Below are 12,667 nucleotides of genomic sequence, written 5' to 3' on the forward strand. Positions count from 1 at the left end.
TCACACGAAAGCAGTAGTTCTCTGTCATTAATGTTTTCTATATTTTTTTTTTTGTTGTTTCGCTTTGTTTTTTATTTGTTTTCTTGGAAAGCCTCAACATCCTACAGCTTTCAGCGTGGAAATGGCCGATATGTCACGTGACATATTATTGCATCGGTATCGACTTCTACCTTTCCTTTACACGCTGTTCTACGAAGCACATGCAAGCAGTGCCACAGTCGTCAGACCGCTGCTGAATGAGTAAGTTCTTAGTATAGTCTCCTTTGGAACGGTTGTGTTTTTCCAGGTAGGTGAGTCTTTCCTCCCTGGAATCATAGAGGGGAGGACACTGGTGTCTTAAACAAGTTTCCGAGGTCGATTCCTGCGCGGGAGCCTCTTTTGACGGGATGTTTTACCAACGATATCTTCGTGACCCTAGAATAATACAGTAAATATTGGTAGCTGCTATTCCAAACTGGGGTATCGGAACAACCAGAGCTCTTTGGACGAGCAGCGCTAAAACTGTAATAGAGGCTACCAAGGTTTCATAGACCTATATCACTTTTGGAATACAGATTATCACATCATCTTACGATTATGTCTCATGCTGAATCATATTGACCTATTTTGTTTACAACCTCTGGGAGACGATTTTTTTTTTTTCATCCACAATTCTATTCACGTGAGAACAAATTTCCTTTTTTTTTTGCGAAAATTCGAAGAATTTTTGATGAAAATCCTTAGTGTTTTATTCTCATTCACAATTATTTGAATTTGACGTTTTTCATAGCTTCAGTTTGCTTTGTTTCTTACACCGAAAATATATCTTGTATACTTTGAATACTGCTAGATTTTTCAATGAGATTAGTGCAGTCATCATGATAACATTACAAAAAGATTACAACATTTCTTTAAGAAATTACTTTGTTAAAAAAAAAATCATGAAATATTTGGCGATTAAGCAGTAACAATAGTTATTTGTTTTCGTGATAAATTCGTATCTTTCCTTAAGTACAATAGATGCATTTAGTTTAACATATTTCAATTTTTCGTAAGAAAAAAAAAACAAGCAAACCAGTAAAACAATTTAACGAGAATATTACTTGTAATGTAAATGTTTTTCCAAATCGTCAAACCGTTGCGTCTGTTTATAGCTACATGTTCATCAAGTGTACAGTGTGCATTACGTATCGTAATGTCTTCTTTTTTTCCCTTCGCCATGCCCAGGTTTACAATGGATAAAAACACGTATGATATCGACCGCCAGTTTCTATGGGGACCGTGTTTTATGATTTCTCCTGTTCTCGAGGAAGTAAGACTTTCAAATTTGTAGATATCTACCAAATTTCATCTGTAAATAATGGGTACATTAAACTATATTCTAACAATTGCAATTTCCTTTACATTTGTTTTGAAGGTCTCTGCATGTATAAAGTTGTTGGTTGGATGCAATATAATATTATGTAATGATGTGATTATGAAATACTATTGATGTTATGAGTTTATGTTCTTTCGAACTATTTATTGTAATTTCCCACATAGTGTTTGTACTAGCATAGTCAATGCCAGTAGTAAGGAAAGGGTTATTACAGCTTGATAGGGGACAGAATCAAAGAGCTCTACGTATATACCAAATTGCACCTAACTTATAGTCTAGTCTAGCCGAGCTTGCAGTTCATGTTAAACTTTCACTTCATTTGAATATAATATCGAAACGTTTTGAACTAGAAAAGTTTCAAAAATAACAACTTCAACAAGTTCGGAAAAGTTCAAAAAGATGGATTTTTGTAATCCTATGAAATTAGCAGGTTGAATGTGATGACTTGTATTGGCATACTTGATCATTTAAGGGCGAAACTACAGTGGAAGTGTACTTTCCCGACGCACGATGGTACGACTATTACACCGTAAGTATAGGTTGGCACAGGCATGGCATTTTATATTGAAGCAAGTTTATTTCACTTTTCACTAAAATCTTATCTTTTTTTTTTGTGCTTTTGATATGTCATTCAAATTACCCCTAAAACAGCCTAAATTACATTGGCAACATTGTGAACATTTCATGCATTATTGTTGATAGTGATAGTAGTTATACTACTATTATACAAATAATACTGATAACTGGCATAATTCAAACTGAGTGCGAAATATTGATTAATAAAAAAGACAATAAGATTTCTTTTATATATTAACATATACGTACAAACACCCATATCAGTTATCGTTACTGGATATGATCGTGATCACGAATAATTTTTGACAAACGAACATCTCACACATCTATCTCAGTTATGACCTTTACTTTTTGCTATAAAGGAGCATAAAACGGTACATTGACCATGTTGACCTGGTGGAACTATTTATTTCATTTGCTTTTGACACTTCACATGCAACTCCTTGTACATTGTTGTACCATTTATATAAAGCCAATCTTAACATACCATAAGAAATGTATTGTATATATCGCTGGTACCCCATTTGAACTGATAGGCCTATTTGGATTTTGTGGCAGGGCCAAGAGATGGAGGAGGAAAGGGGTAAATTGTCAGTCCTCCTAGCCCCAATGGAGGTCATTCACCTCCACGTACGAGGAGGCTACATCATACCCACACAACATCCAGCCAACACTACGGTTTACAGGTGAGCAGACTTGAGGTGTCGCTAAGATTAAAGATGATTGGCAAAAGATTCACATTGAAAAATGCGGTCATGAATATTGCCAACGATAAATGTCGTCATTGACTGAGCTTTGATGGGAAGACTTCCGAAAATACCCTGAAAAGCGTGAATTGGTGGTTGCCTATAAAGATGGTGACGTCTTTAAAACTTGGAAGAAAATCACAAATTATTGAGAACGGGACTTTTTGTGACAGAGATCCTTCGGGAGATGTTTGGCTTAGAAATGTTATTTCATTATCATCTATATCGCTCTACCCTGAAGAAATGCGATCCAGTGTGTGTCTGTTGAGGTTGAGTAAGTCTGAGTACAGATTTGGATTTTGCATGTACGGTGATAATGTTATCACGATTAATGTTAATATGGCTGTTCACAGTACTCTTGTTAATAAATGTAATAATGTGGCCTTCTATTTTTTTTTTTGACATATTCCGTGCGACACTTGGCGCACCACGGTTTTTGTTCATAGTTTAAACCATGGTTTCATTTGTACCACCATCGAGAATTCGGGCCAATGTGTGCGCAAACCTATGTCTTGTAACAGTAGGAACACGCGCGTAGTAGTAAGTAGAAAGGAGGTACTAGGGGATCCAACTTGCCTCAGTACAGTACCTCCTTGGTAGTATAAGTGTATAGTTAATTAAGAGATAAATCTAATCATGGATATTGGAACATTTTTAGAGGATTAGGGCACTCTGAGGAACCAACAAATATTTAGCTTTGTACACTTACAATAATTGATTCCATAGAAAATTGTGTATTAATTAACTCATTCTTATTTACTGATTTAGTTCATGAGACAGATAATTTTGCGATGAAATCAATAAACCGCGTGCCACCTCTTCCTCTAGCCGTCTCAATCCGCTGGGTCTGATTGTAGCCCTCGATGACAACAACGAGGCGAATGGAACCCTGTTCTGGGACGATGGAGAGAAGAGAGGTGAGTGTTGGTTTTGGAACATTCCCCTCTGAAAGGTGAGTGTTGGTTCTAGAACATTCCCCTCTGAGAGGTGAGTGTTGGTTCTAGAGCATTCCCGTCTTAGATGTAACTGTTGATTCTAGAATTTCTTCTCTGAGAGGTTAGTGTTGGTTCTAGAACATTCCCCTCTGAGAGGTGAGTGTTGGTTCTAGAACATTCCACTCTGAGAGGTGAGTGTTGGTTCTCGAACATTTCCCTCTGAGAGGTGAGTGTTGGTTCTAGAGCATTCCCGTCTTAGAGGTAACTATTGGTTCTAGAACATTCTTCTCTGAGAGGTGAGTGTTGGTTCTAGAACATTCCACTCTGAGAGGTGAGGGTTGGTTTTAGAACATTCCACTCTGAGAGGTGAGTGTTGGTTTTAGAACATTCCACTCTGAGAGGTGAGTGTTGGTTCTAGAACATTCCACTCTGAGAGGTGAGTGCTGGTTTTAGAACATTCCTCTCTGAGAGGTGACTGTTGGTACTAGAACATTCCACTCTGAGAGGTTGGTGTTGGTTTTAGAACAGTCCACTTTGAGCAGTATTTCAATAACCTCGCCAAAGGTAGCAGTCGACACATATCCCAAAGTGTGTCAAAATCTGATTGGTCTTCATATTTGAAAGCACGTGGAAAACCTTCTACTATAGCTAACTTCTAATACACTGTAACGTTCATTCGCGCAAATGATTTATTTGTTTGCTTGTTTGTTTGATTTTTACATTAATACTCACTAATAATATTAGGCGGAAATGCAAGCGTATATATGTACAGTACATTACAATGCGTTTAACGACCTCGACAGAATAACAAGCGAGTAAATACCAACATGATCGTTTTATATTGTCAACTTTTACTGTTTCTAACCAAGCCTTATTTATTTTGTCTTCTATCACCCTAAACAGATTCTTATGAAAATGGAGAATACAGCCTCTTGGATTTTACAGCAGCTGAGGTACTCTATTGTTGTTTTCTATCACAGATATTAAACCATTTACCTAGCGAAAAAAGGGAAAAGTATGTTATTAGTTCAAGGAATGTCCTCCTCAGTTAGTCTTGATTGCTGAAATCATGAATGAACATTCTGAATATGTCTGGAGTCAAATCTTTGCTACTAATATTTTAAGGTTACATGTGCTCCTGCTGATATTAACGTAAAATATATTAGAAAAGAGAAAACATCTCAAACATACGATCGGAGTTTTATACTACATTAACACCAAAATGCTTTACTGTATCCAAGTAATGTTAAAGCTGTGCTGAAAATTTTCCAAGCCTTTGGTGGTCATCACACGCTAATGACAAAGAGATGTGCAATACTCCTTGACTAATGGAGAGAGAGAGAGAGAGAGAGAGAGAGGGAGAGATAGAGAGAGTCGTGGAGGGACTTGAGGAAGAAGGGAGAAAGAAAATAAGCTAGCAAACCAAGCCTTTGTACTGCTTTAAAGTTTTAGCGAAATAATATTTGTGAGAATGAGAAAAAAAGAAAATATAATATAATATGTGAGATAAACTGAAAGGAACAAGAGAAAAAGTTAGAAATCATGGTTGCAGGGAGGGGAAAGTAAGTATAAAGAGATAGAGAGAAGAGATAATGATAGGTAGATAGAGAGAAAGATTGATATAGACAGAGAGAGAAGAAGAAGAAGAAGAAGTGGGTTGTCATTCAAAGCAAAGGAGTTAGAAAGTGCTGGAGACGAAAGATCTTATTCTTAACCATTGTCGCATGTAACAGTAAAATACTGCAATTTAATCACATTATTATGCATTATACCAGTTTTGAATAAATGGCTATATACAACAAGACCACAAGATGTAAAATAAATCTGTCTATATCGATGACAATTAATCATCTATTCAAACATGTCAGAACAAGCATTATAGGTAACATAGAGATTGTTCAATAGTGAGGATTTATGGAGATTTATATTCATTACTTACTCGGGATCGTTTACCCGTGTTGTCCCCTATAACAAATGCAATTTCTATGATTTTTCTTTTTATCTTCAAGTCACCTTTTACTTGTCTGGGCAGTTTCTGGTTTTTTTTTTTTCTGCTTCATTGTGATTTTTTTATGATTGCAGTATAAAAATTGCAGAGACAAGTAAAACGAGTTTTGAAGAGAAAAAAGGCCTATACGTGAAATAATATTATTCATTTGTCGAATCATTCTTTCATTTCTTATTTTATTTATTCACTTATTCATTTATATGTATATTTCTACTCTGTATAAACATGCATAACATAATCTTATGTATATTTGCTATACTACTCTTGATATGCACTGCAAGCCAAGTCATGTTTTTATCTTATGCTATTTTGCTTACATTTCCACACTCTCTTAAAGGGAGTTATCTCGGCGACAATCGAGATGGCTGGTTTCGTCGACCCAAACAACCTGTATTTCGACAATGTCAGTATCTACGGAACGAGCTTTGTGAACGGAACTGACATAGAGATAACAAGTGGGACCGATATGATCGATACTTTCGATTTTGATTACAACGAGAACACCAAGGTATGTTTGTTAGACGGATGTATAACATACCATTAGCATCATAATGTATTTCAATTTCAGACGCTTTTATGGAACATAGTTAAGTTAATTTGGGATATCGTTATTTGTATATTGTTGTTTTTTTCGAGTGACCTACGTTTTACAAGTTTTGCGTATAAGTAGATCACTCTTTTTCCATCGATTTATTCATTCTTGGCTTCTATTGCAAAGTGGGCATTGTTTTCATGATGTATAGATATCCGTATTTTGTAATACATTTTATCATTTGTATTTTTTTTTCAAATGAATTGACAAATGCATGTTTTGTATCATTTGTTGCTTCTTGTGGATGGACAAAAAAATAGATTGGATTGAATTGAGGTGAAATGAATTGAATATAAGGGAAATAGCATCATAACCAGTCCCAGTTTGCGTCTGATGTTTTTTGAAACTACATCATATTTTATTTTCCCAAGGTTTTTTTTATCAATATTCTTAATTGTGAGAGTTTATAAGGTACTTACCACGTGAGGAAAACTATGATGAGATTTCACTTTGAGTTCATTTTTATTTTTTTTTTCGTGAAAGCCTTGCCCTCTACTGTCTACCAAAGTAAGCATGATTTTTAGCTGCGCTTTGTCTGTCTGTCTGTCTTTCTGTCTCTGTCACATACATAGACACACAAGGCATGTATGACATCTCTAACAGGTGCTCATCTTTATGCTCTCTTTCCTTTTATGTCTTTCAGGTTTTGAACATATCCGGATTTGCGCTTGACATGATGACACCTTTTACCATAAAGTGGGTTTAGAAACAGCATGATAAACGTCAATCACACTTTACACACACACACTCACACCACCACCACCACTACCACCATCACCATCGACGCTATCGCCACCACCACCGCCATAACTCAGACAATCTATAGGACCTTGGTGGGAGACATTTCTCCTGAGCCATGAAGCCAAATACCCCAAGTCAATAGGGAGCTTTAGATTTTGACGCGCGGACGTTTGAGCCGACGCTTGCGCTGGACGTTCTCCTCTCCCTGCGTCGTGTGGAAAAGTAGCTTTAGATTACGCTGGGACGCAACGTATAAAAAATAAAATCGCGCCCCCATTATTATGATCAGTGCATGAAGAAGCTCTCTACGTCGCAAACTGTGCGGACGTGAAAATAGCCCAGGGGCCTGTTTCATAAAGCTGTTCGTAAAGTTACGAACAACTTACGTGCAACTGGTGATCAATTCTCATGTGCTATACTTATCAGAATTTCCATAATTCAGCACAAGAACTGATCACCAGTCGCTCGTAAGTCGTTCGTAACTTTACGAACAGCTTTATGAAACACCCCCAGTACGCGTAGTGACAAACTCAGGCGACGCAAGCTAAAACTAGATTGACTTTACGCGCGCTACTGCGCACGCTCAGAACATGTTTTTTTCTTTTTTTTCCTTTGAACGTCCGCGCGTCTAAAATCTAAAGCTCCCTAATAAGGGATACGGGACTGACGGGAGCCTTCAACATTCAATCCGGTTTTTCCTCGAGGTTCATAGTTAATGACGTCTGCTAGTAGCGCCTTTGCATTTTCTTCACTTCATTTTTGGAGCGTCATCATTGTCTAACAGTGATTACATTATTACTATTAAATAAAACTTCGAACAAGCTGAGCATCAAATTTACCTCGTAATGACGAATTGAAAGCTTGGTGAAATCTCCAAGAATACAGGTGTATTGTGAGAATCTCTTGAGATAACCTCTTAAAATATCCGATCTAGAGGTTACATTGTTTGCAGGGTCACTTTGTATTATACATGTGTATATTATTAGATTCATTGTATGCATTCATTCAGTAATTGTGCGTAGTTGGTGTGGTGAAGTTAGTCTAGGGATTTTACTTATTTTCTTGCAACATTTTAAAAGAGCGACTTCAAAGAAGGCATCCTTGTAAATTGTCAACAGGAAGTTTGAATTAGTGTGCAGGTGAATCGCGTCTTATGCCTATAGTTAGGGCTCAACATTAGCAAGATGGCTCGGTGTTCCACCGGGTCACTTAAGATTGTTATTGGGCCACCAAATTTACATTTTTGTGGCCAGATCGGGCAACTGAGATGAAAAGAGGATTGTTACTTTTGCTTTTATTTTTAGCTTGTACATAACTTTTCCGGCCACCTGACGTTCATATTTAAAGATGGTGAAAAAGTAAGTGTAGAGCCCTGCTTTAGTGATAAGTCAATCTATACTGATATTCTGTCGTTACTCTGTGTATATTTTTTTATGTAAATGAGAATGTGAAGTAAAGCTTGCATCATTCATGGTTTCAAGATACTATTATCATAGATAATTATTGTTCTATTGAATCTCATTATTATCCATCAATACATGTATTAATTGTATAACTTTGTTGCTTCGGAGGGTCTGATATGAGGATCAACGTCAATTTCACTTGGGCTTTTGAAGGAGATAGACTTACTCATAGCTGCATTGAAATGATGCCCATATTAAGGCACATCGCATCTTTACTTTTGTTCTCTCTGGCAGAATGTTGCTGTGTAAAATATTCAATTCAATTCATTTATTTCCATACTATCCGAGTATATGAATATCACATCAGAAATAATGATACAGATTCTTTTACCCTGTAAACAATGTGCAAAAAAGAACAATATATATGGTAATAACACATCAATTGTAATGATAACTGGTCGAAATCGAATGGTGTTGAACAAAGAGAAGTATGACGGGACGTACATGAAAGCACATGTAGATTGGTATTCTAGGCATTCTTTTCCGGTCAGCATTATTTCATAGATAACATTGTGATACAAATTCTCATTATGAGAGTACAAGGACACTGTTAAACCTTCGATTTCTTTGTTTATCAGTAAGATGTTTTTGTTTTTTTAAAGAATAATTGAAATAAAGATATGCCAATGGCTTGTCCTTTGGAATTTTGTTTCAGTCTCGTTCAGTAAGAAGTGTGATTATGTGTGTGGTATAGTATAGAGTTAATAGGTTATTAGAAATGTCCTGTTAACTAATGGAGCAGCAACAAGCATTCTTTAAGCAACACGCAATTACAGATGACACTTGCATCTAATATTGTTTTACTTTAGTTTTATCAGTTCAGAGAGTATCCCATTTTAAATGTGCATTCTACACAACACACGGATAAGGCTAGTACAAAAAGAGGTTTGCTTCATAGACATTAGAATAAAGTGAGACGTGTCTTTAAATGAGAAATGAGCGACTGTACAAAGAAATACAAGTGTATGCTGTAAGCGAAACAATACATGTATGCACACAAGAATTATGTTACATTATATTGTTCGTCAAATCTATTCTAGGATGATTTTAATGGTAACAAACACTTTAGTTATGATCTTCTCACTAAAAGGACAGCAACAACAACTAGTGCTAATACATCATACTACTACTACTGAATGCATTGCTTTCATTGTTTTCAGTAGTAGTTTTGTTTTCAACTTGTTTTCAACAAACAACACAAAATAACCATGGAAAATTCATCCTACCTCAAACATTGTCAAAATCGATTTTGAGGTGAATGTCATAAAGTACAAAATAATACCTTTTAAATGATATATTGGTCACTACATATAAAGGTATATTTTTGAAGTTATGGTCAAAAGAAGCAAAAATTTTCTTATTATTCTCTTTGTTTTTCTTGACCTTTAATCGCATATATCTCCATTTGGCAAATATGGACTTATCGGTTTTTGCAAACAAACTCTTCATATGTATATATATATATATATATATATATATATATATATATATATATAGGGCTTTATATAATTATGATTATAAAGAGATAAGCATCATAGAAAAGTCATACGAAGATCAGTAGTTTGTATAGTCAAGGTTTCAAGAGATAAACGATTATCGTGACTATACTAACAGTCAATCCACTCCAAGCGAAACCACGCCCAGCTCGTTGAATTATCAAAGCCGCTAGTAATAACTAGTATACCAAGACACACCTTCAAAAAGATAAACACGCACAAACCACCCTTTATCCGACACCACTTTGCGATACAAACAATGATTATGGTACGTACGTGAAAACTGTATGATTATCATTGTGGATTGAACTCTTCTGATGCGATCAATATAAAAGGCACATCTCATGTCATCTTGTGTCAATAAACTGCCATGGTAGATAAGCAGACGACACCAAGATCTTTGTCCTGTGCCAAAGTCAAGACATCGGAAGATAATAAGTTGCCATTGCACATTTTCAGAACTTGAATAGGAAATAATATATACTCTTAACTTCAGCCATATTGCTATCAACCATTTCTACGTACTAACACACCATATCGAAAGAATTTGGGACTTAAATTAACAATGGAGTGGACAACGACGAACAAGATCATTCTCACAGTGGTCACTGCGGCCGTACTTCTGGCCATTGGTCTTGGAGTCGGACTCTCTGGCCGAAACGTATCCAATGATTATGATTTCGATGTCGTTCCCTTGGATGCCGATCGATACGACTGCCTGCCCGACGGTCCCGACCCATTCGACGCGGGTGAGGCCGAGTCGATGTGTCTCCAAAGAGGTTGTAAATGGCGGGAAGCCGAGACACCGGACGTCCCTTGGTGCTACTACCCATCCGACTACGGCTACCAGATGGTACGCAAACCGTTTTCGTTAATCTTTATTCAGGTTCTGAGTGGGAATAGTATTGTGGTTCAATGAGTGTGAGAGAGATCACTTTATTGCTTTGATGCTATGTCATGGAGATAATTTTTTTTTAAATATTTTCTTTCTCTTTTAGGGTAGAAACAACGTCACAATGTCCTAAAATGTTTCCTTTGAACTTAATTGTGTTTGATATCTTTTTTTACACATTACCTTAGATCGCAGAGTTTGTTTCTTCATCTCGAAAAGGAAAAATGAAGAAAAGATACGAACCGTTGACATTGGTTGGACGATCGAGCCGATCGCATAGAAAAGTGGTTTGCAGCTATAAGATGCAAATACAAGTTGACCAATCATATTATACACTCGACGGTCATCAAAAAAAAAAAAAGAAGAAGAAAAAAAGAACCAGGTCATAAGGAGCATGTTTAAAGATATACTGGTAATTGGTTTCAACTGTAACGGGACAGAAATGAGGTTTTTGGAAAATGGATATATTCTAGAAGGGATGATTTGTAGCTTGGTTACACAAAAGTTACTGATACAAATGTCTCATTAAGTCCATAACGTACATGACGTAGAGCAATAAGTGATATATCTAGTAAAGATGAACGATGAAATATAATGTATTGATGTCTGTCATTTAAGTCAACCGGACAAGATTGTTTGAAGAACGATGAGACGTTCGCTTATAGACATGGAAGATTCAAGTGAGAGTAATTTCAGGGAGTGTCTCTCAAAATGCATGTGGACTTCGAGCACATTAAATGAAAATAAGGAGGCATCTCCATTTGGCTTGTTTGGAACGTATGTTAAATATTAATATCTTGAATGCATTAAGACGCCATTTGTTAGCATTCTATGTTCTTACACTCGACACTCTCTCTCGCATCTATGGAGAAGAAGAAGACGAAGATGAAATGGAAAGAGAAGAAAAAAAAAAGAACTGAAAAAAGTAAGAGGAGGGAAAAGAAGATTATTATTATCTTAACAATCAAAGGGAAAAGCCCAAAACTAACTTCATTGCAGCATTCCCCTGAAATGGAATATAAGCAACAACAACAAAAAAGAAGAAAATTTGTATTCTACATGACCATAGAACCGTCCCCTCTAAGTGCAGAAATTATGTATGTAATATATATATATATATATATATATATATATATATACATTGTATATATATATATATATGTGTGTGTGTGTGTGTGTGTGTGTGTGTGTGTGTGTGTGTGTGTGTGTGTTAGTGTACGAAGAGTTTTTTTGCAAAATCCGATAAGTCCATATTGGCCAAATGAAGATATTTGCGATTAAAGGTCAATAAAAATAAAGAGAATAATAAGAAAATGTTTGCTTCTTTTGACCATAACTTCAAAAATGTACCTTTATATGTAATGACCAATATATCATTTAAAAGGTATTATTTTGTACTTTATGACAGAGACCGTAATTCAAAATCTTCAAAAATGGACTTATCGGTTTTTGCAAACAAATTCTTCATATGTATATATAGTAAAATGTGCACAAAATTCACACACAAATCTGTGGAAAGGGACTCAGTAATTAATGTGCCGCCCAGACCGTTAAAAGAGTCGAAAGTCAGAGAATGCCGTATAGACCCAGTCGTGATTAATCAACACATATGCCGAACAGCTATCAGGGTGCCGACCAGTCTGGGGAATATTGTTGTAACTCTAATAAGACTATAGTAAGCCTCTCCTACAGAATAATTCGGGCAAGTTCTTGCGTTAGATTTGCGTCAAAGACGTCAGTGTGTTTTTGCATACGCAAATGAAAGTAAATTGAGGAAAGTGGTATGTTGATGTTGCCGAGTGGCGACTTTCCTTGTACCTGTCCACTGAATCTTTAGATGGGTTGACGTATGGTTTCACAT

The 12,667-nt window shown here is 36.1% G+C and overlaps 1 protein-coding gene across 1 annotated transcript in view; it reads left to right on the forward strand.

Annotated features, from left to right (window-relative positions):
• Nucleotides 1-12,667, forward strand: part of LOC140244386 (sucrase-isomaltase, intestinal-like) — a 57,124-nt gene that overhangs the window by 22,734 nt on the left and 21,723 nt on the right. The window contains 8 exon segments of the mRNA XM_072324024.1: nucleotides 92-240; nucleotides 1,207-1,291; nucleotides 1,830-1,886; nucleotides 2,492-2,619; nucleotides 3,508-3,596; nucleotides 4,518-4,567; nucleotides 5,960-6,130; nucleotides 10,459-10,767. Of these exon segments, the coding sequence (XP_072180125.1) occupies nucleotides 92-240; nucleotides 1,207-1,291; nucleotides 1,830-1,886; nucleotides 2,492-2,619; nucleotides 3,508-3,596; nucleotides 4,518-4,567; nucleotides 5,960-6,130; nucleotides 10,459-10,767 (1,038 nt within the window).

This window comes from Diadema setosum, chromosome 21 (assembly GCF_964275005.1).
Source record: "Diadema setosum chromosome 21, eeDiaSeto1, whole genome shotgun sequence".
Lineage (NCBI taxonomy): Eukaryota > Metazoa > Echinodermata > Echinoidea > Diadematoida > Diadematidae > Diadema > Diadema setosum.